Raw genomic sequence first — 13,929 nt, forward strand, 5'->3', positions numbered from 1 at the left:
TTTTTGGAACTCTAGTGACAGCAATACTGAAATGTGTGAAGATTGCTTACTGATGCTTGGTGACTACCACTACACCAAGACAAAACATAATACCGTCTGTACATTAATATGGGTAACATCAGTTAATAGTTTTTGAGCTCTATGATGACAAAACCTGAGTGAAATGTGCAAAATATCAGTGAAATGTGGTAAGGAATAATTTCTCATGACTGCCAAAAGAGGGAGATTGGGAAATACATTTTTTGGACATCCTTAGATGGAAAAAAAAAAAAAAAAAAAAAAAAAGGTTCTTACGGAATATTTTGTGCAATTCTTTTTGCGCTTCTTTTTTGTATGATACACTAGCCGTGCCAAATGAAGGGTTGCTTTATTTATTCAGTATGGGCAGTGGGTATTAGAAATGAACTGGTGACATGTGAAGGAGGACTGTTGGGCCTCAGTGAATGGACTATCATGTGTACATGAAAAAATGGCTGTTACCTTTGCCACTAGATGTACCAGCATGCGTTCACGTGCCCGTGCCCAAGGATCTGCCGGGTAGAGGGGAGGATTTGGGTATGCTTCCTCTAAGTAGTCGCAGATCACTAAGGACTCATACAGAACACGACCATTGTGCTCTAGGACTGGCACCTTCCCACGAGGGTTCTTTTCAAACAGCCACTCAGGTTTGAACTTTAGATTAACCAGCACATATTCATGTCTGTAACAAAAGAGTTAACGATTAAATCTGATGATGCATGTTCTACTATATTCTTGCAAGTTTTACTCATATCGTATTGTATCGTTTATAAAGGCTCCAATATGCGTGCATGCATTGGCTTTGGTCATCTAAAGGTGGCTCTCCACACCGCTCAATCTCTGATAGTCTCCCTGTTCAGTTCTTTATCCCTGAGGTCACACTCTGTGACCTTGTCCTAGGTAATAGATCTGTCTCTTGCAACCCTGACCCCGACGTTTGCACTTCTCACCTTCGGCACCCAACTGTCATCTTCCATCCTCTCAGTATGCCCAAACCATCTCACTCTACCCCTCTTCATCACATCACCAATACACTCCAGTCCCATCCTTCCTCACAACTCTTCAGTTGTAATCCTAGCCCCTCCAGGTCTCGCATTCAAGGACACACTACATGTCCATCTAAAAGTTGTTACAGTATTTCCGTATGTTTGAGCCTATGAATATCCTCTTCCTTTACTACTCAGGTCTCGCTACCATACAGCAATTAGAGGCAACAGCTCCTTGAAACCAACCACTCCTTACCCTAGCCACATAGCTACTGTACGAGCTTCAGCCCCACCTCCAGTATATAACATCTCCTCTAAATAATAAAACTCTTCCAAACACTCATGAGTCTCAAATGAGATCAATCCTTTCACACCTGACAATCTCTACATGCTCTCCCTGATACATCATATAAATGAAATCAGCACTATTTTGCAGTCTACTTCCCACACCCTTGTGACAAACCACACATGGCCACACTTCCAGTGCTTTGACAGCACCACCTCCAGCCACAGATATCATCACGTTTGTTTCACCTGCAATTACTCTCAAACCCTAATGTCCCATGCTGTCTCTTCATTTTCTAAAAATCTTTCCTCTGCTTCCCTTTAATTCTCTGCAGTCAATATCAAGTCATCATTATGCAACATCTCCCATGGAAGTCTTATTTCTGTAGTCATGTTAGAGACCTTCAAGCACCATGATAAGCAATAGGGGGTTCAAAACTTATCCCTGATGCGCACCAACAATCACTGAAAACTTGTCACTCAAATCTACATTCACATTCACCTGGGTGCAAGCACCTACATCCATAGCCATAACCACTCGAACCAGCCACTCCTCGATTCCAAGTTTTCTCATTGCCCACTTCACCACCACCTTTGAGCCTCTATCAAAGGCCTTCTCCAAATCAACAAAGGACAGCTCTCTTACTTTCCTATCGACAAGTCTTTTTCCTGAATCTGTCAGACAATGAATATGGCATCAGTGGTCTCTTTGTAGGGCATAAACCACAACTGCATCTCATAAATATTCACTCTTTCCCTAATCAAACCTTCTAGGACTCTCTCCATTACCCTCAATATCTGTTCCAAGTTTCATGCCTCTATAATTTCTGCTTTCCAGGGCATCACCCTTCCCCTTGTACACATTTACAATCACACTCTTCAGCCAGTCATCTGGGACAAAGCACTCTTATATTATCATATTTATCTAATCAGCAACTAAACCCATTCCCATATCTCCTGAGGCCTTCAGCATTTCATTAGTCAACCCAGACACACCTGCTGCCTTCCCCAATTCCATCCTGTTTATTGTCCTGCTCATAGTAGCAGAATCAATCTAAGGCAAAGGCCCAAACACTGGATCCAAACTCCAAACCTTCCCTGTTCCAGTCAAACTCCTCATTCAGCAACAACTTATAATGCCCTCTCCAGGCATCTTGAATATCCTCAGTGTCCTCCATTACCATTCCTTCTTCATTCTTCACACACTGCTCACCTATAATATCCCTGTTTTCCCTCTTCATCTCTTTCACCACCTTAAATACTATATTCTTCCTTTCAGCACTGTGTAGGTTATCTAGTAAACATCTCTGAGACACAGATTTTGCTCAGTATACCTCATTTCAAGGCCTATGCTTGTTAGCCAAGTATCCCTCTCTGTTACCAACCTTTTTCCATTCCTGGAAAAATCTTCTTTTATTCTTAACTATGGTTTCTACATCTTCATCCCACCACCACGTTACCTTTTGTCTTGGAGGGTCTTTTGTCCATCATTTTCGTTTTCATTTTTAAAGGCTCCAACAATGCTTGCATGTGTCGGCCTTGGTAACTTAATGGCGGCTCTCCAAGCTGCACGATCCATTGCAGCCTCCCTGTTCAGTCCCTTAACCCTAAGGTCACACTTAATGACCTCGTCCCATGTCTTTCTCGGTCTACCCCTCATAACCCCACCCCCAATATTAACACTTCTCACCTTCCTAACCCAATTATCGTCCCCCATCCTCTCCACATGTCCAAACCATCTCAATTTACCTCTCCTCATCACAACACCAACACACTCCAGTCCCATCCTACTTCTCAACTCTTCCCTCGTAAACCCAGCCACTCCAGGCCTTGGGCGCAGGGACGCACTGCACATCCACCTAATCATTGTCATTTCTGTACGTCTGAGCCGGCGAATATCTTCCTCCTTCACTGCCCAGGTCTCACTACCATACAGCATTACACTCCTAACACATGCTGCATACAAAGACCCCTTAGCACGTAGGGAGAGTCCTCTCAATGTCAGGAGAGGCAAGAGCTCCCTGAACTTCTTCCAACCACTTCTCACCCTAGCCACAGAGCTAGATCCAACCCCACCTCCAGCACACAATATGTCTCCCAAATAACAAAACTCTTTCACACACTCAAGAGATTCACCAGCAAGTTCAATCCTTTCACGTCTGATAATCTCCACCAGCTCACCCCGACACGCCGTACACATAAAATCAGCATTATCTCGCAGTCTACCTCTGATTCCACTACATCTCTTTTGCACCCATTTATCACAAACACCGCACAAGATGGAATTACTTCCCACGCCCTTGTGGCAAACTGCACATGGCCACTCACCCTCGTCTTTGACAGTCCCACCACCAACCCTAGATATCATCACTTTTGTTTTATCTGCATTTACCCTCAAACCCTTGTGCCCCATACCATCTCTCCACTTCCTAAACCTTTCCTCCACCTCCCTTTCGTTCTCTGCAATCAACATCAAATCATCAGCATACAACAACTCCCACGGGAGTCCGTTTCTAAAGTCACGTGAAAGGGCTTCAAGTACCATGATAAACAACATGGGACTCAAGACTGACCCCTGATGCACACCAACATTCACAGAAAACTCATCACTCAAATCTCCATTCACTCTTCCCTGGGTGTGAGCACCCATATACATGGCCATAACCACCCTACCCAGCCACTCCTCCAAGCCAAGCTTTCTCATTGCCCATTTCACCACCTCTCTAGGGACTCTGTCAAAGGCCTTTTCCAAATCAACAAAAACAAAATAAAGATCCCTTCTCCTACCAATATATTTTTCCTGAAGCTGTCGAACAATGAATATAGCATCAGTGGTCCCCCTACCTGGCATAAACCCAAACTGCATCTCATCAATATTCACTCTTTCTCTAATCATACCTTCTAAAACTCTCTCCATTACCTTCATTATCTGATCTAAAAGATTTATATCTCTATAATTTCCTCTTTCCAGGGCATCACCCTTCCCTTTATACACATTTACAATTACACTCTTCAGCCAATCATCTGGAACAACACACTCATAAATAATCCTATTTATCAGGTCAGTGACTTACCTCACCCCTATATCGCCAGAGGCCTTCAACATTTCGCAAGTCAACCCAGACACACCTGCTGCCTTCCCCACCTTCATCTTGCCTATTGCCTCACTCACAGTAGCAGCATCAATTAAAGGCCAAGGGCCAGACACTGGATCTGCTGGCTCCAAACCTTCCCTGTCCCAATCAAACTCCTCATTCAACAACCGATTATAATGCGCTCTCCATGCATCTTTAACATCCTCACTGTTCACCACTACCCTTCCTTCATCATTCTTCACACACTGCTCACCTATAATATCCCGATTATCCCTCTTCACCTGACCTGCCACCCTAAATATTATATTTTTCCTTTCCCCATGATTTAGGTTATGAAGTAAAAGTCTCTGTGACTCAGACTTTGCCCTATATACCTCTCTTCTAGCCCTCCGCTTGGCAGCCAAATATTCCTCTTTGCTACCACCCTTCTTCCATTCCCGGAAAAGCCTTCTTTTCTCCTTAACTGCAGCTTCTACACCCTCATCCCACCACCAAGTTACTTTATGTCTTGGTGGTCCTCTTGTCCAACCGCATGTTACATCAGTAACTCTCAAGAAATTGTTCTTGAGGGCTCTGTACTGTTCATTAACGCCTCTGTCTCCAGCTCCCTGTTCAGCCACCACTCTCCTCAACTCGCTATAGAAGGCATCCCTTACTACTTGGTTTTTCAGCTTCCATATTTTCCTCCTAGGTACATAAGACCTCTTTTTCATCACTTGTTCTTTAAGCACCATATCACAAATCAATAGTCTGTGCTGCTGCACACACTCCTCACTTCCTATAACTTTAACATCCCTCACTAACCTCCTATCGGCCCTCCTAACCAGAAAATAATCTATCTGACTGCTATTTCCCCCAAACTCATACATAATTAACCTACTGTCTCTTTTCCTAAAATATGTGTTGCACACAATCATGTCCGTTGCCTCCCCAAACTCGAGTATCCTTTCCCCTTCTGCATCCTTAGACCATACGCACATCCCCCATGCACTCCTTCATAACCTTGTGCTGCTTCACCTACATGACCATTTAAATCCCCTCCCAAAATCATTATCTCATCATCCCGCATACCACCCACTACACGTATTAAATAATCCCAAAATCTATCTTTCTCTGCTTCATCCAATCCTGCCTGTGAAGCATATGCCGATATAATCGCAGCTATCTTTCTACCCAACAGAATTTTCACTACCAATATCCTATCGCTTACTCTCAAAACATTCATAACATATTCCACCCATTTCTTCGCAACCATCACACCAACACCTCCATACCCGTCTGTCCCCCCCTGCCAAAACAACTTATAGCAACAGTCCTTCCCAACAATCTTTCTGGCTGATCCACCCCTGTACCGGACTTCCTACAAACACGCCACATCCACCCACCTCCTACTGAATGCCTCAACGACTTCCCCCACTCTTCCCCTCAAACTTCCCAAATTCCATGAACCCACCCTCATCCCCTTGGGTGATTTACACTGAATCCACACACTGAATCAGTAACTCTCAGGAGATTGCTCTTGAGAACTCTGTACTACAATGTATATGCTTGAAGCAGTGGAGAGGAGCCTTCCTGTGATGCCAACACAGCCCTGGGTGGAGAGAAGCAGCTGCGACTCCTGCCAGGGAAGAGAACCTCCTCATCCTGCCCTGAGTCTGCGAGTAGGACTCTGTTCCACCCTGGCAGGCTCCCTATGCCATTTTTTACACTGGGAGAAAGGACTCTCCAGTAACCGTTTTCCAACTTTTCACACTTGCCAGAGACACTAAGAGCAAACTTGGGCCCCAAACACAATACATATGCCCTGTTCCCTCCCAGCACATCACAAGTGCAAGACATACATGTGGATTTGCTCAATGCACTTCACAAGAAGAATGCATTCACATCACACGGGTGTGTGACAGGCTCAACACATCCACAAACACTCCTCCAGTTACAGAAAACACAACTCACCACATCCTCTCCAACAACACACCCCACTCACACAATCACATACATCACAACTCAGTCTTTGTGCACAAGCAATTCACCTATAACACAAACACACATCAGACACACATTGCCTTCACCATGCATAAAAATATTACAGCAAAAAAGTGACGAACGGCCTCCTCAAAAAAAAAAAATAAATAAATAAGAAATAGAATAATTCCTTCAAGATCATAACATACACATAACACTATTAAAAGAAACAAATCTTACATACACACAACAGATCCCCCAAATTAGACACTACTTATACATTCATTCAGACAAAACTGAGGGCCATGGAGGAGGCCTCTTTACATACATTCACCCATAAATCCTCTACAAAGACACACCACAAACAAGACGATCCATCTCCGACATGAAACAATATTAGAAATACGGTCACTCAGTATCAAATCTGCAATAAACATTCTTAACATTTACATTTCCCCTGACATCTCCCGCTCTGTAACAGTGCAATGCAACCCTCAACTCCTCCCCTTAACACAGACACCTAACTCTATCACTGCAAGGGACTTTAACACCAAAAACACTGCCTGATACAAAAATAATCAAAACAACCATAAAGCCACGACATTGCTTCACAACTCAACATGTGTATTTTTAATGATATCTCACAATACACCCTCATCCCACATCATGCAAACTGTACCTCTTTCTCCCTAGACATCACATTCTGTTTGCCACTACTTGCACTCAATAACAGTTTCCAAACTGAATGAAAACTTGGTACAGATCATCTCCCCATCAGTATCACTACAGAAACACAATTCAAACCAAAGTGATCAAACCTCATTGGGACATGGAGAGCATGGTGTTGATTGAGGTGCAGGTAAAAGTGGGCAATGTTGGCTATCCAAGCAGGGAAAAATCCTTACAGGAGCACAGGTTGCTTCTGCATGAATCTAGAACTTCTTTGTCCATTAGGGCTAGCTTGCCAGAGACCACAAAATGAATAACTGGTTATCCACGATGTCCCCCATGAATAACCGAAGTCATCAACAACAAACCCATGAATGGTGAAAGCTGTTTACAGCACAGTACTTATTTTTTATGCAGTAACATTTCATATTTACATATTTACAAGATGGTCTGAAGCACAGTCAATTCTTTGAAACTGATAGTTTTCAGAATATGGATTAAATTAATTTTCTACCTATTTATTATTGGCCAGATGCTCTAATACCAGAGAGGTGGGCCACAAACAAATCACTTCCATGTCACCATGTCTTCCAGTATCAGGCTGCTCTCATTCCTGTGCACATCACCCTCATCTGTATACATTTCCACCTAATACTTCCACCTCATCCTTAATTCCCCCTTTCCCTTTTTCCCTCCACCTCACTCGCATATTCTCTCCTAGTCAATCTCTCATACCCCATTTGCTCCACAAGGCCAAACCACCTCAGAATATTTCTCTAAACACTCATTTTCCAGCACATCCACAACAACACAGTGCTCCCAAACTTCTTCAGCTCTCTGTCTATATCTCCATGTAACTGTACATGCTCCTCTCAGAACTCATTTCTAATTCTCTAATTCTTGACTGGTTGCATCACACAAAGTCTGATCTTCACTTTCATACAATAGTGCAAGTATCACAATACAGTACTGTACTGTCATGCAGCAACTTCTTTATCTTGATGCTCACTTCCCAGTTCCTTACCACCGCTCTAAACCCTTAACTTACCGTACATTACTGGCACTCTCATGCTTATTCTCCAGGTAGTTATGGATGTACAGGTAATACATGATCATTTAAAATGGATAACTGAAATATCCCTGTATCAGATGTGCCAATGCCCTTAACATCCCTGTAGTCAAGGAGGTTAAGGTATGAGCATTTTTGTTTCTCTGTTGTACCCTTGCTCACTTAATCCTCTAAACTCCCATCTCTGTTCACCACACTACCTACTGGCGCACACATCCTCCACATCCTGACCAATCAGCCTCACTATGCACAAATTTTTCAAGAAAAATGACAAAGGAAACTTAAAAAAGTTCACTGATGCTTTAGGTTGGAGCTTTGCAACCATACAGTCCGCTGTATTACAGATTCTGATGCAAATAAAAGAATAAATTCAAGATAAATGAGCACAAGGAATAACGAAATCATTTTGAGGCACCCTGATATATCAACACAACAGCAAACACAGAACTAATTTTGTACATTAATCCTTAGCAAAGTCTCAGTTCTCATCTTAAAATCCCTGCTGCTAAAAGTTACAAACAATTTGTTAAAGGTCAAACTAAAATTTTATCTATACTATACATAAGTTTCATGTCATAAAAAAAAAAAAAAAAGTACAGTAAAATAAGTGTACAAAACGTTGTTTTATTCTAATATCACAGCTCATACTCACATCTTTACCATGCTAGCTATATCTAAGATGGAACTGCAGTGGAGTCATTGTGAATGGATTTGTATTACCCGGTACTGACTGATAAGTATCAGGTTATTTAATACGGAATGCTCTGATAAATAGGTCTATGTATATCACATTTATATGTCAGAAGTATCAATGCACTTATGTAGGATGTGAGAGTGGATGCAGCCAGCCTCTGTGGCTTGAATACGTAGGTAAAGCAGCTGGAGAAAGTACGGTATCCTTTAAGGTGTGAACATTTTTGTTTTCAGAGACGAAAAATTGAAGATATGACCAAACCATCTGGTGCTGGCCTCTGGATTGGGGTTGACTAACACCACAATGGACAGTGCTGCTGAGCCTCGCCACAAATACTTCCAAGAGCTCACTCCAGGTTTGTAGAACTAGAAAGCCAGCATACTTCATGTGGGTACCCTGTTGTAAGATCTTGCACTGTGAGAGGTTTTGGACTCTGGGAAAGTATCTGCAGTTGTTTGTACCAGTGGCAATGGCACACAGTCCTGGAAGGGACTGTGAAATGGACCTCCTGCTGGAACTCCTGGGGGAGATGCATAGCATTCACCGTGAAATCAAATGGTGGAAATATACAATGGTGTCTCCAATAATTCTAGTTGGGCATTTGAGAATTCCATAAACTGAGAGAATAACTGTTGTGAATGAGAGCCTTCACCACCTGGAGGCTGTGGCTGCACAGAAACCCAAAGCATTTTTGCAGTTCTCCAGTACATATATATATATATATATATATATATATATATATATATATATGTATATGATGTAGTGAAGCATTCTACTTTTATCCTTTATGAAAAGGAAGCACATCCATTCAGAAATTTTGGCAACGGGAAAGTGTGTCAGATCTTCATCACATTTTAAAACATAAAGGTTTTCTTAGATTCCTTCAAGTGTGATATTTAGATAGTCCATGTCTGCTGATCTGGGATAACATAATAGTGATGTTATACTGTGAGGCAAATACTGTACTGAATCATGCACAATTTAGGGGGGTCATGAGGGTGCATGGCACTGTAAGCCCTATTTTTGGCAAACAAATGACTATGTACATTACCTACAAGAATGATGTTACTTTCTCAAATACTGTACATGCAATATATATCTCACTGCATGTGCATATATTATTGCACTTATATACTCAAGCAGGCAAAGTTAAAGTACATTTTCATTTTCTGACTGTTCAAATGTATTAACTGGTAATTTTATTAGTAATCCTGCTCCCCCGTTTTACAAAGCGCTGAATCCGACCCTGCTGGTGGACTCTATAGCATCCCTTAATCTTAAAAATATGAGAGGAACTGTAAGCTCTTCTGTTTTGAATCCTTATTAGGCTCATTCACTCTCCATATGCGGCAGAAATGAATGTTAACCCCACCCTAGACTGGATGTGTGTATGATATCGTAAGCTGTAGCAGCAGTGGAACCAATCTGATAATGCTCTTTGGTTGGCTGACTACTACCACCAATGTAGTGCAGTGGAGACATACATGCACAGTGGCATTCGTGTGATTTTCTGCATAGAAAGACTTTCTGCCCTTAAGAGGTCAATCATCTAAAAGTTAAGTTACCCATTGGTACAAGGCCTGCTGTCTTTCTAAAGATAATAATGCTAATAAAAAAAAAAAGCTTTTTATATGAAGTGATATCTTTTGCAGTGCAGCACCTGGATACTGAAGTAAAAAAAAAAAAAAGCCAAACTGTACAGTAACTGCTAATCTCATGTTACCTCCTTTGAGATATACAGGCCTTAATACTGCTACCGCAAAATGACTTAGAACCTCCCCTCACAAGGTATTAAAAAACACAGAAATCATAGTATATCACAATGTTTGTTCATGAAATGCCATTCATTAATATGAAATCATGTTTCCCTTGTTTTTCAGGACCAGTTGGATGCATTTTGGAATGGATTCACTTAAAGTAATCTAAGGACATTTCTTTGCACCAAACATTTGTCAGTTCAGTCTTGAGGTTGTCCAGATTGGGTGCCTTCTTTTCTGCCATGATTTTCTTCATCTCTGTCCAGCATATTTCTATCGGATTTAGATCCGGACCGTTGAGGATCTCAATCCTATTATCCTGAAGCCATTTTGTCATCTTTCCTGACTTGTGACATGGATCTGAATCGTGCATGAAAAAGTCGTACCCATGAATAGCAAAAAAGTTTAACAAATGATCTTTCAGAACTTGAATGTACTGGCCACCATTCATCATCAAGTTCTTAGGAAGAAAGTAGAGGCCTTCCCTTCCCATTTCACCTGAGAAACACCCCCATACCATTACTGAATGTGGGTGCTTAACAGTCCGCACCATGTAAGCAGGGTCATATCGACTACAGGAGGCAGGGCGACGAACCTTGGAAGAACGCACCTGAAACACTAGAAATGTGCTTTCATCGGAAAACAACTTTTCTCCACTCATCCGATGTCCAGCATGCATATTTCTTGGCAAACTGAATCTGCTGCTTCTTCATGTGGTCAGTGAAAAGCGGTTTCTTGGCTGTGGTGTGGCTTGGCAAACCCAGCTCCTTCTGCAAGCGGTATTGGATAGTTTGAATTGGGATGTCTTGTAACAGCCGGGGATGCATTCTCTTCAATTCTGCTGTTGTCAGTCGAGGATTCTTGATTACTTCCCTCTTCAGAAGCGTATCTGTACCTCTGGAAGTCGTCCTCTTCTTTCCACTGCCATGCTTGTGCTCTGGTACGACATCAGGTGGCAGTTCGTGCGCTGCAGCAAGAATCTTCATGATGGTCGACTTTGCGCGTCCAGTACGTTCACAAATCGTGTTGACAAGGACATTATCCTCCCCCCATGCAATGATACAGACCCTCTCATCCCTCGAGCAGTACTTTCCAGGCATGACAATTTGACTCTAGGAAAATAACAGGGCAAACAATAATGCATTCGAAAAATGAGGGAGGTGCAAGCTCGGAGCGATGGGAACATAAAGTATACTACCACTCTTGCTTCTGGGCAAGCACTGACGTGCTGAGTGTTTCACCACCTCCCGCCAATGCCAGAGGAGTTGCCAGTCACTTCTTGCCCCCAAAATTCACTTGGTAGTGGTGGAAACACAATGCAGAGACAGACAACTCTCCCATAGCAATTCTGTGTGTGTACGTCCTAAGTCAATTTGCAGTGGGTGTATATGCTACTCAAATGCAGCAGACTACAATTACTGATAGATAACCAGCCTGTTCCCTTTGGTGGTATTACACAATCAAGAAGTCTTCATCCAGGGCAAAGATTTACTCTGACCAGGTCACTGTGACAATCGCAAAATCGTAAGTACCCACTGGTACAAAGCACAAGAGTACTGAGCAAAAATATTTACTTGATTTCCTTTGCAGCAAGAACAAGGTGAACACGGTGACCAAAGGGGCTGTATTTATTGGTGTAACAGCGTATCACTCCTGGCGTCACTGGTGGACACACTGACCCTGGTAAGTACAAACAACAGTCCACCATTATATTTATGCAGTAAACATAGTTACTGTAATTGTTAACTCTTTCAGTGCAAATGGTTTAACCTAAGCTAAAAATAATTATTTGTAAGTTGTTGCTGTTGTTATTGCTTAAACACAGTCAGTAAAGTCAAGCAGATCTACTGATCAGAGGTAGGCAACTGGTTCTATGGGACTGTCCTATAAGTACAGAAATGTACATAAACTGTGCAGAGAGTTGGCACTTCCTTGTGGTAGACAATGCCTTGCCTGAGTTGTACCAGGGTCCTTCCCATTGGCAAGGTGCAGGGAAATACAAGGAGGGTTGGTTCCTGGCTTCACCAAGGCACATATCACCACCACGCAGGCTCCTTGTCTATGTATAGAGTACAACGAGTAAAGTTTAATCCAGTCCACTTGTTTAATACATGCGTTTCTACAACACGAAATGCCTACAGCATGACGGGGGGGGGAGGGGGGGATTAAATAATCGGTAGTGTATGTTGATTTTGAAAATGCGAAATGGGGGCAGCAAAGTGAGCCCAATCCGGTTTCATGTCAAAGAGCGCAACCTACTCTACAGAGTGTGCAAGAAAGTGACGAAGGTCATAACGTCAGCATGCCATGTGATGTGGCTGGCAGGCGTCTGCGCAGCTTCTCTTTGCTGAACCTAGACAACCTATCATGGTGTATATAGTCCCCTCGTTTACAAATAGCTACCCTTTTATTTTTGCTATTGTTTGGGTTATACTGTACTGTACTTACTGTGTACATGTGTTTAATGTCCCTTAATACATAAAGTACTGTACTATAAAACTGCCTAACATCAGACATTTTTGAGGGCTTTTTGCAAATAACTACATGTAGAGTTGCATTATCTAAACCCTGTTGGTACCCATATATAGTCCAGGGATGTGGCAGTTGAAACCAAGTAATGAAAAAAAATAAAATAGCTCCAAAACTATGAGTGCTATTCAAAATTTTCGAGCGTCCGAAGTTATCATCGATAACGGCTAACTTTGGACAGCTGTGACTAATTTTGGACACTCATAGGCTTTGCCATATACACGCCTTTAGACTTCAGTGGCAGATATTTTTGGACAGCGAAGCAATACTTTGGAGACTTGGAGCTTAAAAAAAAAAAAAAAAAAAAAAAAAAAAAAAAAAAAAAAAAAAACACACTTCTGTGGTGAGTGAGAAGTTTAATAACAGACTGAGTACAAAAATATTCTGTTTTTCACCCCACCAATTGAAAGCACTCAACTGGGCACTGAATCACACTGCAGTCAGGTGATTTTCATATGAAAACAATCACACTGGATCCACAAACTTTTCCTGATCCCAAACACCCCAAGAAACCTGCCTCATACTCTGAAAAAAATTAATGAAATGAAAATTCTTCTTGCAATTTCATGAGTAGTTGCCTTACTGATGTTTTTATGCTAACCATATTCATACAAAAACTTCAACTAGATGAAACACATAAGAACACATTAGTGTACATTACTGATCATCATAAACTCTTCTAAACGGGTGACTAGGACTATAACTTTAGGCTACCGTACGTGATACTGGGTACCGAAAAGAAACTAAAAAACTATTGCTTTGTACTTATTGATATCACAATACTGAGTAGTACATACTGTATATCACATTTCAGATATAAACATAGTGGTATATTACATTACTGGCCACAAGAAAATTACTGGTA

General features: G+C 41.9%; 1 protein-coding gene across 1 annotated transcript in view; it reads right to left on the reverse strand.

The window, feature by feature from the left end:
• LOC145397747 (pyrimidodiazepine synthase-like) overlaps positions 1-13,929 on the reverse strand; it is a 42,825-nt gene that overhangs the window by 18,906 nt on the left and 9,990 nt on the right. The window contains exons 3-4 of the mRNA XM_080270769.1: positions 12,110-12,215; positions 481-700 (exon numbers count right to left, since the gene is read on the reverse strand). Coding sequence (XP_080126895.1) covers positions 481-700; positions 12,110-12,215 — 326 coding nt within the window. The remainder of the gene's footprint in view (positions 1-480; positions 701-12,109; positions 12,216-13,929) is intronic.

The sequence above is a fragment of the Coenobita brevimanus genome, chromosome 43, assembly GCF_032717465.1.
Source record: "Coenobita brevimanus isolate Jiangsu-jjx chromosome 43, ASM3271746v2, whole genome shotgun sequence".
Classification (NCBI taxonomy): domain Eukaryota; kingdom Metazoa; phylum Arthropoda; class Malacostraca; order Decapoda; family Coenobitidae; genus Coenobita; species Coenobita brevimanus.